At 35.2% G+C, this 13,320-nt stretch overlaps 1 protein-coding gene across 4 annotated transcripts in view; it reads right to left on the bottom strand.

Annotated features, from left to right (window-relative positions):
• LOC149255202 (translocon at the outer membrane of chloroplasts 64-like) overlaps window positions 1–13,320 on the bottom strand; it is a 257,950-nt gene that overhangs the window by 186,958 nt on the left and 57,672 nt on the right. For all 4 annotated transcript variants that reach the window (XM_089460380.1, XM_089460381.1, XM_089460382.1 and 1 more), the window contains exon 3: window positions 9,782–9,906. In XM_089460380.1, coding sequence (XP_089316506.1) covers window positions 9,782–9,906 — 125 coding nt within the window. The remainder of the gene's footprint in view (window positions 1–9,781; window positions 9,907–13,320) is intronic.

The following is a 13,320-nucleotide window of genomic DNA, read 5'->3' as shown; positions in this document are numbered from 1 at the left end:
AAGATGTTATTATCGCTATCTCGCAAGCCAAACATAAAAATTATATAAACCCTAAAATCGCAAACCATTAGTGATTCCCGAGTCAAATATAATTGAAAAATTAGACAGTTATGACAACAAAAAATATGACATAACCAATTTAAATTAAAATTTGGAGATTATACATTCATATCACAATTTTCAATTCAAACCCTATGGAGTGGTTAAGGTGACATTATTTTAGGTTCACCCTGGATGGAAACCCTAGGTTCTTTCATCCTAAATATAGAAAAGAAGTTTTTGACATTTTCATACAAAAAGAGAAAAAGAGGTTGATAAAAAAAAGGTATTATTGAAAAAATATATTATTGAATATATATATATATATAGAAGAGGAAGTATTATAAGGAAAGGGGATATTTATAAAACTTTTAAGGTAATAAAAAAATAATTCCAAGTTCGACCAAAATTAAGAAGAGGAGGATTATTAAAGTTAAATATATTATTAAATAATTCTTATAAGGATTAGAAAGGGGTACCTTTAAAACTTTAAGGTCGAGCAAGATAGAGTCTAATTCGGAAATAACAACAGGAAGATTCCCATAAACTTCATATAATTGTGCCTCAGTGCTATTTAGAATTAAAGGGTTTATTGCAGGAAAAAATGTTATTATCGCTATCTCACCAGCCGAAGATAAAAATTATATAAACCCTAAAATCGCAAACCAGTAGTGATTCCCGAGTCAAATATAATCGAAAAAATAAACTGTTATGACAACAAAAAATATGACATAACCAATTTACAATTAAAATTTTGAGATTATACATTCATATCACAATTTTCAGTTCAAACTGTATGGAATTGTTAAGGTGACATTATTTTAGGTTCACCCTGGATGGAAACCGTAGGTTCTTTCATCATAAATATGGAAAAGAAGTTTTTGACATTTTCATACAAAAAGAGAAAAATAACACTACAAAATGTTACATTAAAGCTAAATTCAGTAACACCAGAAGACATATAAGATATCTCAAAAGTAATTTTTCAAGAAGGTAAAAAAGCACTACAAAATATGCAAGATGAAATTGACAAAATCACTACTGACAGAAATGAAGAAGTCTTTCGACTTAAGGACCATAGCAAAAAATTACTAACACAAATTAAGAAGCTTAAGAAGGAAAAGAAGTCATTAAAAGACAAGTTAGAACATTGTATTAAAGAGGAAGTGTCGAAATCGCCAATTGTAACAGCTCTAGTTGAAGACAAAGGAACGAATACCAAACCAGTCAATACCACAACTCAAGAAGAGGATAAATCAATTGAAGGAAAAACACACTCACATGTTGCAATTCAGTTGATAAAATTTCCAAGCGAAGATTTTGTACCTAACTCAACAACCGCAATACCAAAACAAAATCAAAAAATTGCCACACACCTAATAAGGGAAAGTCAAACCAAAAGAAGTCCCTATCGGCATCTAAATCACGACAATAGACAACTCAATCAAGCTATGTATTTGTATGACAACAAAAAATATGACATGACCAATTTACAATTAAAGTTTGGAGATTATACATTCATATCACAATTTTCAGTTCAAACCCTATGGAGCGATCAAAGTGACATTATTTTAGGTTGACCCTGAATGGAAAACCTAGGTTCTTTCATCCTGAATACGAAAAATAAGTTTTTGACATTTTCGTACAAAAAGAGAAAAGTAACACTACAAAATGTTACATTAAAGTTGAATTCAGTAACACCAAAAGACATACAAGATATTTCAAAAGTAATTTTTCAAGAAGGTAAAAAAGCACTACAAAATATGCAAAATGAAATTGGCAAAATCACTACTGACAGAAACGAAGTCTTTTGACTTAAGGACCATAGCAAAAAATTACTAACACAAATTAAGAAAGACAAGAAGTCGTTGAAAGACAAGTTAGGACATTGTATTCAAGAGGAAGTGTCGAAGTCGCCAGTTGTAACAACTCTAGTTGAAGATAAAGGAACGAATACCAAACCAGATAATACCGCAACTCAAGAAGAGGATAAATCAATTGAAAGAAAAAAGCACACTCACATGTTGCAATTCAGATTATGAACATTCCAAGCGAAGATCTTGTACATAACTCAACAACTGCAGTACCAAAAGAAAAGAAAAAAATTCCCACACACCTAATAAGGGAAAGTCAAACCAAAAAAATTCCCTATCGACATCTAAATCACAAGAGTAGACAACTCAATCAAGCTATGTATTTGTATGACAACAAAAAATATGACATAACCAATTTACAATTAAAATTTGGAGATTATACATTCATATCACAATTTTCAGTTCAAACCTTATGGAGCGATCAAGGTGACATTATTTTAGGTCACCCTGGATGAAAACCCTAGGTTCTTTCATCCTAAAAGAAGAAAAGAAGTTTTTGACATTTTCATACAAAAAGAGAAAAATAACACTACAAAATGTTACATTAAAGCTGAATTCAGTAACACCAGAAGACATACAAGATATTTCAAAAGTAATTTTTCAAGAAGGTAAAAAAGCACTACAAAATATGCAAAATGAAATTGACAAAATCACTGCTGACATAAATGAAGTCTTTTGACTTAAGGACCATAGCAAAAAATTACTAACACAAATTAAGAAGCTTAAGAAGTACAAGAAGTCGTTAAAGACAAGTTAGAACACTGTATTCAATAGGAAGTGTCAAAGTCGCTAGTTGTAACAGATCCAGTTGAAGATAAAGGAACGAATACCAAACCAGTGAATACCACAACTCAAGAAGAGGATAAATCAATGGAAGGAAAAACACACTCACATGTTGCAATTCAGATGATGAATAGAAAGAGTCTTTCGACTTAAGGACCATAGCAAAAAATCACTAACACAAATTAAGAAGCTTAAGAAGGACAAGAAGTCGTTAAAGACAAGTTAGAACATTGTATTTAACAGGAAGTGTCAAAGTCGCCAGTTGTAACGGATCCAGTTGAAGATAAAGGAACGAATACCAAATCAGTCAATACCACAACTCAAGAAGAGGATAAATCAATTGAAGGAAAAACACACTCACATGTTGCAATTCAGATGATGAAAATTCCAAGCGAAGATTTTGTACCTAACTCAACAACCGCAGTACCAGAAGAAAATCAAAAAATTGCCACACCTAATAAGGGAAAGTCAAACCAAAAGAATTCCCTATCGACATCTGAATCACGAGAGTAGACAAATCAATCAAGCTATGTATTTGTATCATTCAGAACAGAAACAACAAACTAATGTTCCGAAGAATATTGAAGTAAGCTCAATCCAGTCCTATGACGATAGTTCGTTACAAATTTCCAATAATCGAAAGGTTCCACAAAAGATTAATTTAGGATGGTCAGATCCTCCATGCGACAATTTTTTATATCACTCTAAGGATCATATCAACTTGTATCAACAAAGATGACAATTCCAAGACAAGACATTCAAAACAAAAAAATAGATAAAGATTTTTCATCAGCAAGCTTTGAGGACAACTTTTTGAGGAGGAAGGCAATGTTATGAATAAAATATAGATATAAAAAATAATAACACATAATAAATTATGATTAATTAGTTATTGAAAAGGTATGTCCCTAAGGACATGACCATTCATAAAGGGACACCTGCCTAGGGTATATAAGCAGAGCCTCACTCTCATTTGTATCATCATATTCCATGGAGATCTACATATTCCATGTCTTCTGGAGTATTTAACTTCTGAGAATACGAACTTTGTTAGTACCATGAAGCCTCTCTATCTTCTTAATTATTGGATTCTTTGGACAATGGCTTTTGTAGTGACCCATCTTGTGACAGTTGTAGCATTCAATCTTGGATAGGTCCACTTTCTTCTTTGGTCCTTTGAACTTCTTGAAGGTTACCTTCTTCTTGTGATGAGTAGAATAGGCATTCAAGATGTTTTTTTCTTCCTCCTTGTTGTTTACTAATGATATTATGGCCTCTTCTTGACTACATGCATTCCACATTTGTTCAAATGTTGGAGTATCCTTCCAACTATTAAGTCCTGATGGAAATGCACTCCAAGATTTTGGTAGTCCTAGAAGGGCAGTAATTACAAAGCTCCTTTTCTGGAACAACTTCATCTATTGCTTGGAGTTCATCTCTGATTCTAGATATCCTTATAAAATATGATGAAACAATATCATCATTTGTCATCCTAACAGTTCTTAGTTCATTATTGAGGCTTGTTATTTGACCAATATTTTTTATTGTGAATAACTTGGAGAGAGCCTCATACATTTCTTGAGCAGAATTTATGTTGAATACGTATGGAATTAGGTTATCCTTAACTCCATCCACTATAAGGTTCATAGCCAAGATTTTGATTTCTCTAAACATTGCTTTTTCTGCTTCACTTGATTCGTTTGTAGGCTTCATGATTTTTCCTTGAACGAGACCCAAACTTTGTTCTTTTCGAGAATGAGGTCTATTCTCTTTTTCCAGACCCTATAGTTGGAGGCCCCTTCTAATTTGTTTTCTTCCTTCATTGAGTGACATAGTTCTTGTAGATAGTAGGTTTTTCACTATATATGATCCCCTTGAACTTTCCTTGATCTCTTTTTCCTCAATAGATCTTTAACTTGCCTTTTTCTTCCTTCTTTACCTTAGCTCTGATACCATGTTAGAAAATGGGAAAGGCAGAAAGATTTTCTCTTGTTGATAATTACTTGTGATTTCTTTGAGTTATTATTATTTTTCTTATGTTCTTCTTTTAACTTAGTTCATCAAGCAATTACCAAAACCCAAAACATGAAGATCAAGGACACTAGATGTAGGCAGACAGCCAAAGCAAAACCTCTATATAGGGGAAAACCCAGTCAAGAACTTTTCCTTCAATAATTCAAATGAGATAGACCAAGACCCTAGACCTTCCTCCTCCACCAAGTCAATGTTTCAACATGTTTTAGCTCACTTCAATAGTCTCTTCTTGTCCAAAAGCTTTAACCCAGCATCAACCCAAAAATTTCAGCCCCAGCTTCACCAACAACTTTAGAATTTTGGCTTTCCCAGCAACTACAGAATTTCAGCCCTTCCAACAGCGTCACAGCTTCACACATGTTGGAAAAAGAGAGAGAATTTCGACTTCTTATGCTTGTGAGAGACCTCCTTTTCCTTCGAATATTCTTCTTCCTTGATATTCGCGCTTTTTTTGGACCCAAAAGTTGCAGATCAACCTTGTTGTGAGCGAGTGACAAATGAGGTCAAGTTGCTGCCTTTATATAGTGATTTTGCTGCCCAATTTAAGCTGACTTGTCGAGTTTGAGGCCGACTCGGTGGAGGAGGCCGACTCGATGGAGGAGGCCTAATTGACCTATTTTACAATAAAATAAATTTCTTCTTTGATAAATAAATCCCAAGAATGGTTCTTTACAATATGGCATGGCCAAGGACACTTGACATAAACCCTAGAAGCCTTCAATGGAGGATTTGACCTAAAAACAATTGACCCAAGCATGAAACCCATGCTCTAATAAGTCAATCTAATTAATAATAAAATACATTTTTCTTTCTTTTGATAGATACATTTCATTATGATTCAAGTACAATTATGAAGACCAACACAAGTTCCATCCTTCAACACTTTGGCCTTGACAGCAGGCCTATTGGCCTTCTTCCTACATGTCGTGGGCATACAAGGCCCTTTCCCTTGGCCGCTGCCCCTTTCTTGGCCTAGCGTTGACTTCTAGCCCTCTTTGCCTCATTTCAGTCATTGCTTGGGTTATCATTTGATTTTTTGCCTTTAATACTTCGTGGTTGCAGGGATTTTCATGAGATTTGGAGCTAACAATTGTGGTTTCAGGAGATCATTTCATTGGAGGAATTTTGGGCAAGCAAGCTATTTATTTTCAAGGCCTATTGGTTTGCCTCCTCAAACCCTCATTTCATCTCTGTTTTACTAGCAGCCTCTGATCATTTTGTTTACAGTGGTATAAATCTCATATAATTGGCATAATCAATTGGGTAATCATTGTTTAGCATAATTCAGAATTTTTTTATGACTGTCACATTGTTTGGAAGGCATCACTAAGTCTGATCATAACAGTGGTATCTAAGACCATTTATCTCTTGCTTCATTATCTACAACCTTGTGTTGGTAAAGTAGTTTGAGAGGGCTCCTCTCTAGTCTTTTTTTGGCTGCCTTTGTTTGCGTTTTGCATACATTCTTCTTACATTCATAGGCATTTCTCACTGTTTACATTTTAAGTGCTCTCATTTAATTCAAGGAGTGTTGGTCTGATTTGACATAATTGGGCTAAGTTTAACTCAATGCTGTCATAAAATTTGAGCATAAGTTCCATAAATGTGCTTGATATTGGTTAATGCTCCATTGATAAGCATAGCACATTGTGAGAAGAATTGTTTACATTGATAGCATTGGATTGTTAATGTTTAGTCATTTGTTCCTTTAGAGATCTAATTGTTCTAATCGTCATTGTGGCAATCTCTTAAGCAATTGTTTTCATTCTTGTATTCTCTAAAGAACCTTGGCTACTTGTTCTAAGTAATATTGTGGATAAGTGCTCTAATCTTTCTTATAGCCAATATTGTCATTTATTGTTCATGGTTTAATTGAATATCTATTGTGGATGATAATTTTATCTTTGACATATTGGTGAATTATTATAAAGAGCATTAGTCTTGTCTTTTATTCAATACTTAGGCAATTATATCTTGGTCATATTGAATACATCTTTTGGGCACTATTGGAATTGAGCATTTTATCTTGTGGTTAAGATGGTCTTTCATTTGTCAATTAAGTACTCTTTTCATAAGTAAAAATTAATTGTAACTAATTGCTTAAGATCATAAGCAATCTTAACTCAAGAGCACTCAATCATTTTGCATTTTTCATCTTAGGCCCAGAGCTGCATTAATTAATTAATCTACAAGCCTAAGCTTGGTTGATAGAAAGATAGGTCATATTGGAGACATCTTTTGGGCACTATTGGAATTGAGCATTTTATCTTGTGGTAAAGATTGTCTTTCATTCGTCAATTAAGTACTCTTTTGTCATAACTAAAGATTAATTGTAACTAGATGCTTAAGATCATAAGCAATCTTAACTCAAGAGCACTCAATCATCTTGCATTTGCATCCTAGGCCCAGACATGCATTAATTAATTAACCTCCAAGCCTGAGCTTGGTTGATAGAAAGATAGTAACACCCTTCATTTTGTAGCTTGCGAATGATAGATCCTCTCTAGTGGTTACCACAATGACCTTGCAGTCCTCAGAGCCACAGTCTCTGCAGCGCCGAAAGAACTCGGTAGTTAGATTTCAAGGGGAGGTATCGTTAACCAAGCCATTGTTTGCTTCGCCTTTACTTCTCTCTACAACTTACTTTAGAGACTAGCCTCAAAACAGCTAAGGATTAAGGGATTCACCAAGTTAGGCATTTAACTAAAATAAACCAAGATCTTGCATCTCACTTATATTGTAGGACTTGCATTTCATTTAGGATAGCTAAGCATTTCTTAAGCAACGATTGTTCATCTGTTCATTTGGTACTTAATCGATATAAAGCAAGTGGTCAACTCCATGAGGCACTGGTCTCACTCAAATAATTCAATCTAATCTATTAACTTGTTAAAATCAACGAAGTGACTAGGCCATTCAATCGTGTCTCCCGGACTTGTTGGTTGCCAACAAGTTTTGCATTCTCATCTTCCATAGGGATTACTCCCCTTAGCCTGTTGTTGGGAGACAGCTAGAACGAAGTGGGCGGGAATCAAAGTGACAGCCCCCACCCTAAGTCGTTGTCACACCATCAAAATGATCACTCATCAAACTCATCACCACTACTAGAAATGGGATCAGCAAGAGCTACACAAACATCATTGGCCCAGAGTCTTTAGACTCCTCAGATTCTTCAACCTTATAATAGGTAGAAAAATTTTATCATGCCCTACTGATTTTTGATAGAGTGAAAGGTTCATCTCCTCAACATGCCCAACCATTGATTTTGGATCAAGTGAAAGATTCTTCTCCTCCACCTTATAATATGCACGAAAAGCTTGAACCAATTATTATGGTTTAAGTGAAGGGTACATTTCATTAACGACATGGCATAGGAGTTCAACAATCAATACCACCAACATCAAGGTACAGAAAAGGATTCATGCTTTTGATTAAATGTCAATCCCATACTCTTATACATGATATAATTCAATGAAAATGTCGCTATCCTACCAATCCTAAAATCCTGAAAACAGTTAAGTCTGCTGAATTTTCAGTGGGATATGAAATTCTACTCTCCATATGAAGCCCGATAATGTTGGAGCCACTCCCAAACATCCTGAAACAATTAATGGCAATGTCAAACGGTTAAGAAAAAGGATAACTGTTACTTTAATAATTTAACACTACCACTGATTGCCAGCATTGCTAGGTTAAGTTAGGTCTTCTAATTAGGCTTAGGGTTTACGGGTTAGGTTTTTACAGCATGACCGATTCAAGACCGGACTGGCCGATTCAGACCAGTTTGTACCAGTTTGAGCCAGTTTGACTGGTTCTGGTTCAAACCGGGCCGGTTTTTCAAAATGCCATATTGTAAGAAACCACCACCACCCGAGTTGTATGAATTCCCCCAAGAAAATGTTTCTGAAAGTGGGGCATATAAGAAATGCCTCAAAAAGGTTACCTATCATTTCCTATGTCTATTTCCTTAGCTATATAAGCTCAAAATCATAAAATGTTTGACCGTAATGGGACTCGATTTTTTGAGGACCTTGCATTCAACAATGACGATTTATTATAAAACAGAAGAAAACAGAAAATTGACTGGACTACAAAACGAAAGCCAAACAGAAAATACAAAAGAAGAAAACATGCAGCAAATTAGCTTTATCACAACCCTGAGACATAAACATTTGAAGATGCTTGAGATCTCTTTTGACTAAACACATTGGTTTCTCTTCTGGTTTTAACCATCTTGATCTCGCTAATTATTCAAAAGCTTCCAACAGCCAGGAAGGTCAATTTGAAAATGTAAACCAAGCATCGACCAGACTTCAATTCACCCAATATCCTTCTACAGTTGAAAGGTAGTGACATCAAAAAACTTGCATTTGAGAACACTTTGCCGAATCACAACACCACTGGATAGCAGGCATAGACCTGAGTTAAGGTGTCATACTGGCAGAGGAAGAAATGGCTTCCAGTTGGCTTTGTAACTGGAGTAACAATTCAGTCATAATGAAAACAAACAGGTGTACATTTTCCAAGACAAAAGATAACTGTTCAAAATGCATAAGATCATTCAAGTTCAATGACTACAACCTATTGATTACTTGAACAAAATCAATTTTACAACATATATACGAGGAAAGAGATCCTAAAGTCTAACTAGCACATTTGGCAGTCATGAGATGTCCTGCACATATCGTTCATGTAAATAAAAAGTAGCATACAACACTTTTGCTCTGAAACAATAGGAAGACATTCCCACAAAGATTTGTATTTGACATATTGTATATTTTTATGATAATCTGAATCTTGATGTAGCCTACAATGTTTTTGAAGGTTAGAATAACCCCAAAGAATATATAGAATCAATTAGTTCATTCTCCTAAATATTCTGAAATTTAGCAATTACAGGCACCTCAGTTATTGATTTACTGATCTTACCTCATGTAAGATAAACTAACTAAAGGAAGTCTATCAGTTCTAGTATAAAATTGCAACAGAAATTCAGCTCACTGAGAATTAGAAAGACTTTTTACCACAGGATTTAAAACTAAGATACTTACCAAGAGCAAAGTTCACAAGTTCAGATGCAACAGCCACAGCAGCTCCACTTGAAGATCCCCCTGGAATCCGTGTAGGTATACTTGGATTAGTTGGAGTCCCATAGTGTTTGTTTTCCCCAGTAATGCTGCAAATATAACATAGCATGAGCTCTAAAAACTCCCTGATAGTTTTTCAAAACATATAGAGAAGAATAGAAAACTTAGACAGAAATTATTTAGACAGTGGATCAAAAATTCAACTGGAATCCATCTTAACTCCAGAGAGATCAAAAAGAATACATCTTAACCCCAGAGGGATCAAAAAGAAAGTAAGGCGCAAACTTTTTGTTATTTAAAAGATTCAGGTTAAGATGGATCTATGCTGATCTTTGCTGTTTGGAAGACTGGCTAGCACTCACACAATCTCAGAAAAATGGAGTTTTATTAGCAAAGACATCCAGTACATACCCAAAGTCGAAGAGTTGACGTGAGTTGGAGAAAGAGTATCCAGCTTTTGAAGAATGACTTATAAATAGTTCATAAATTCCTTTGCAGACCACCCCATCTAAAAGAGCTGTCCTACATCTAGAAGAATTTATTGCATCAAAGGCATATCTAAAAGAAGGGGAAAACTGCTTTATGTTCCAAGCTCTTAGGGGTACTACACATCCACTTGGAAGGGGTTTAAGAATCTAACATTGGAGAAGGATACCAGCTTCGTCCCTGTTTTATGGAGCTGATTTAGATGGGACAATCCCTTTGAGGCCTTTGTAGTCATAACTTGGAAGAGAAATTCACCATTGGAGGCCACATTTAATCTTGGAAACCACAATGTCCACACTTCACCTTGGAAGTCAAAATCTCCACCTTGAAAGACAACTCAGGGTTTGGCTTGCATAATGTGTGGAGACACACCCTTAGGGAGCGTTCTGGAGGCTAGACAGTGCACCGTGAAGCCCATATATATCCTCTTTGGATGAAACATCTCGCTTATTGAGGGCCTTGTCTGGATTATTTAGTTGTGAACACAACTCTACGAGAATTTTTGTGTCATTGTGAATTATTATAAATATTAGGAAAACAAACGGATAGGAATATGAGAAGATAGGCAAACCTCTTGGAAGATGAAACCAAGAGTCACTCGTCTATTGTATTAAATATAGTTCTAAGCTTAATGAAATGCATCCAACATTGAAGTTATCTCTGACAATTAGTGAAAGAGAATTGTGTTTTACTATGCATCCAACATTGAAGTTATCTCTGACAATTAGTGGGAGAGTATTGTGTTTTACTTCTCCATAGACAAGATTACTGGATTTCACTTGAAACATTAATATTTTATTGTAAAGTTGAGCATCTCTATAAATAGAGATCCACTTCATTTGTGCTCATGGTGGGATTGGGGGAGAAATCCCTTAGCATTTCTGAGAGTTCGTTGGTGACTTTTATCTTTTTCTGTGCCATGGATGGCTAGCTAGAGTGCTCTCTTGAAGGTGTTATTCTGTGGGTGTTTCTCAATGGATGGATAATCAATGGATAAATGCCTTCGTATGTGATTTGACAAATATGTGGCCTCTTCAATTCCATGTGGTATTTATCTCCAATGGTTGTAAATGTGATGTTTTTCTCTAGTGGTAGCGGTGCTCCCTCTTCTACCTAATTGAATAAATCCCTTCTCAAAGACAGCAGAAGAATTCTTGAAGCGTAGGAAACAACTACGGTGATCTATTATGGTTTGGGACTGCCCTAATTATCAACCATGGATTCATTTGTAACATTTTAAAGCAAAGCCTTAGTTGATCCCAAATGAACAATGGAAAGGCACTAGTTTCAGGTCCTCCCATCATTTTATTCTTTTAACCCTTACAAAAAATACATTTTTGCTGTGTTTAAACTTCATATCACCTTGAAATCTGAAACTCATCACCTAAATCCTAGCAATCCTTACACTACAGAAGCAAGCCTTGAGTTGGAGGAGTTCTGGCCTGAAGTGAAGAAGAGGGTTGGTGATATCACAATGGCCTCCCTTTAAGACTTCATCTCAATAAGTGTGAATTTGTATGATAACACCTTCCACATGTAATGATTAAGAGTATGTAACACAGGGGAAAGGGAAAATGTTCACTTGCCTCAAATCAAATTAAAAGGAACCCAAACAAATTAAATAAAATTATCTAGATATAATACCTAATTTTTTAATAGATCTTTATTGAAAAACCAAGTGCTTATAAAACAAAAAAAGATCTAAGCTACTTTACACAATCATCACTTGCTGGAAATTTCAAAATATTACACTGCCAGTAAAGTTCATCAAAGTTGTAACAGAATATTTATTCAACACTCGTAAATTATGCCTCTTTTGGCATGTTGTTTGTGCCAGTGTACCATTCCGAGGACAGGCATTGAATGATATTACTGGAAGTAGAGAGGCCCTTTTGATCAAGAGTAAATTTTCATAGGGGGAGTGTAGTCTAGAACTTGAGTCCCAATACTCTTATGTTTAGGCAACTCTATTAACAAAGTGAATTTTCTACAGTGCAAAAATACAACAAATATGCTGTGTCACAAAAGAAATATATTTTACATAAAACCCTTAAGGGTGCCAAATCCACCAAAGAAAACCACATGAGGAACTAGGACCTTCTTCATCTACCCCAAACAAGTCTATTAACAAAGTGAATTTTCTACAGTGCAAAAATACAACAAATATGCTGTGTCACAAAAAGAAATATATTTTACATAAAACCCTTAAGGGTGCCAAATCCACCAAAGAAAACCACATGAGGAACTAGGACCTTCTTCATCTACCCCAAACAAGTCAAGGCGTCCTTTGATAACACTGATTTCCAATAATTACTGGCGTGTATCAGTTACACCAAACCCAATTTCATATCAGTATATGTGCCTAACATTGTTTGTTTAAAAAAGCTGTGCCTTGGGAAGAAAAACCAAAACCTCATCCACTCAATAGCTGCACTAAACGAAAACTTCATCCACTCAAGAGCTGCACTCACCATGATCCCATTTTCATATAGCTTGCATCCCTTTTAGTTGCTTTAAGTTTTCCTTCATCTTATTTGATGCCCTCTTTGTCATAATAAAAAACTGTCGAGAGCATTAGTTCAAAAAAAAGAAGGCTATAATGTGCTCACTTCAACAAATCACTGAAGGTGTTAATGATTAGATCTTATATTAGAAAAAATCTGCAGCCAAACAGGACATCATTGTAATACAAAATTTTGATTACATTTGACCTCGACCAAAATTCCAAAACAGAAAACATAACAGCCAGGGAATCACAAGGCCTGCAATCCCAGTTCCAGTTATTAAAGACGCGGCAGGCATACTGTGTTGCATACTGCAGAAGTAAAAACAAAATGTGAATAAACATACTAAAACCATAGAACTTTACAGAAATTCATGCCCTTCGATGGGTGACAATTGCATGCTCACCCAGGGCACTAGTCCAGCATTCTTTAAGCGCACCTCATTGTCATTTTTATTTCGAGCAGCATATTTGATTTCTCTGGAAGCAACCACCATTTCTATGATCTGAGTGC

The sequence above is a fragment of the Pinus tabuliformis genome, chromosome 7, assembly GCF_031772625.1.
Source record: "Pinus tabuliformis cultivar Carrire ecotype Pingquan chromosome 7, CPIR1, whole genome shotgun sequence".
Taxonomy (NCBI): Eukaryota; Viridiplantae; Streptophyta; class Pinopsida; order Pinales; family Pinaceae; genus Pinus; species Pinus tabuliformis.
The sequence above is the reverse complement of the archived record's forward strand: the minus strand, read 5'-3'. Positions and strand labels throughout refer to the sequence as shown.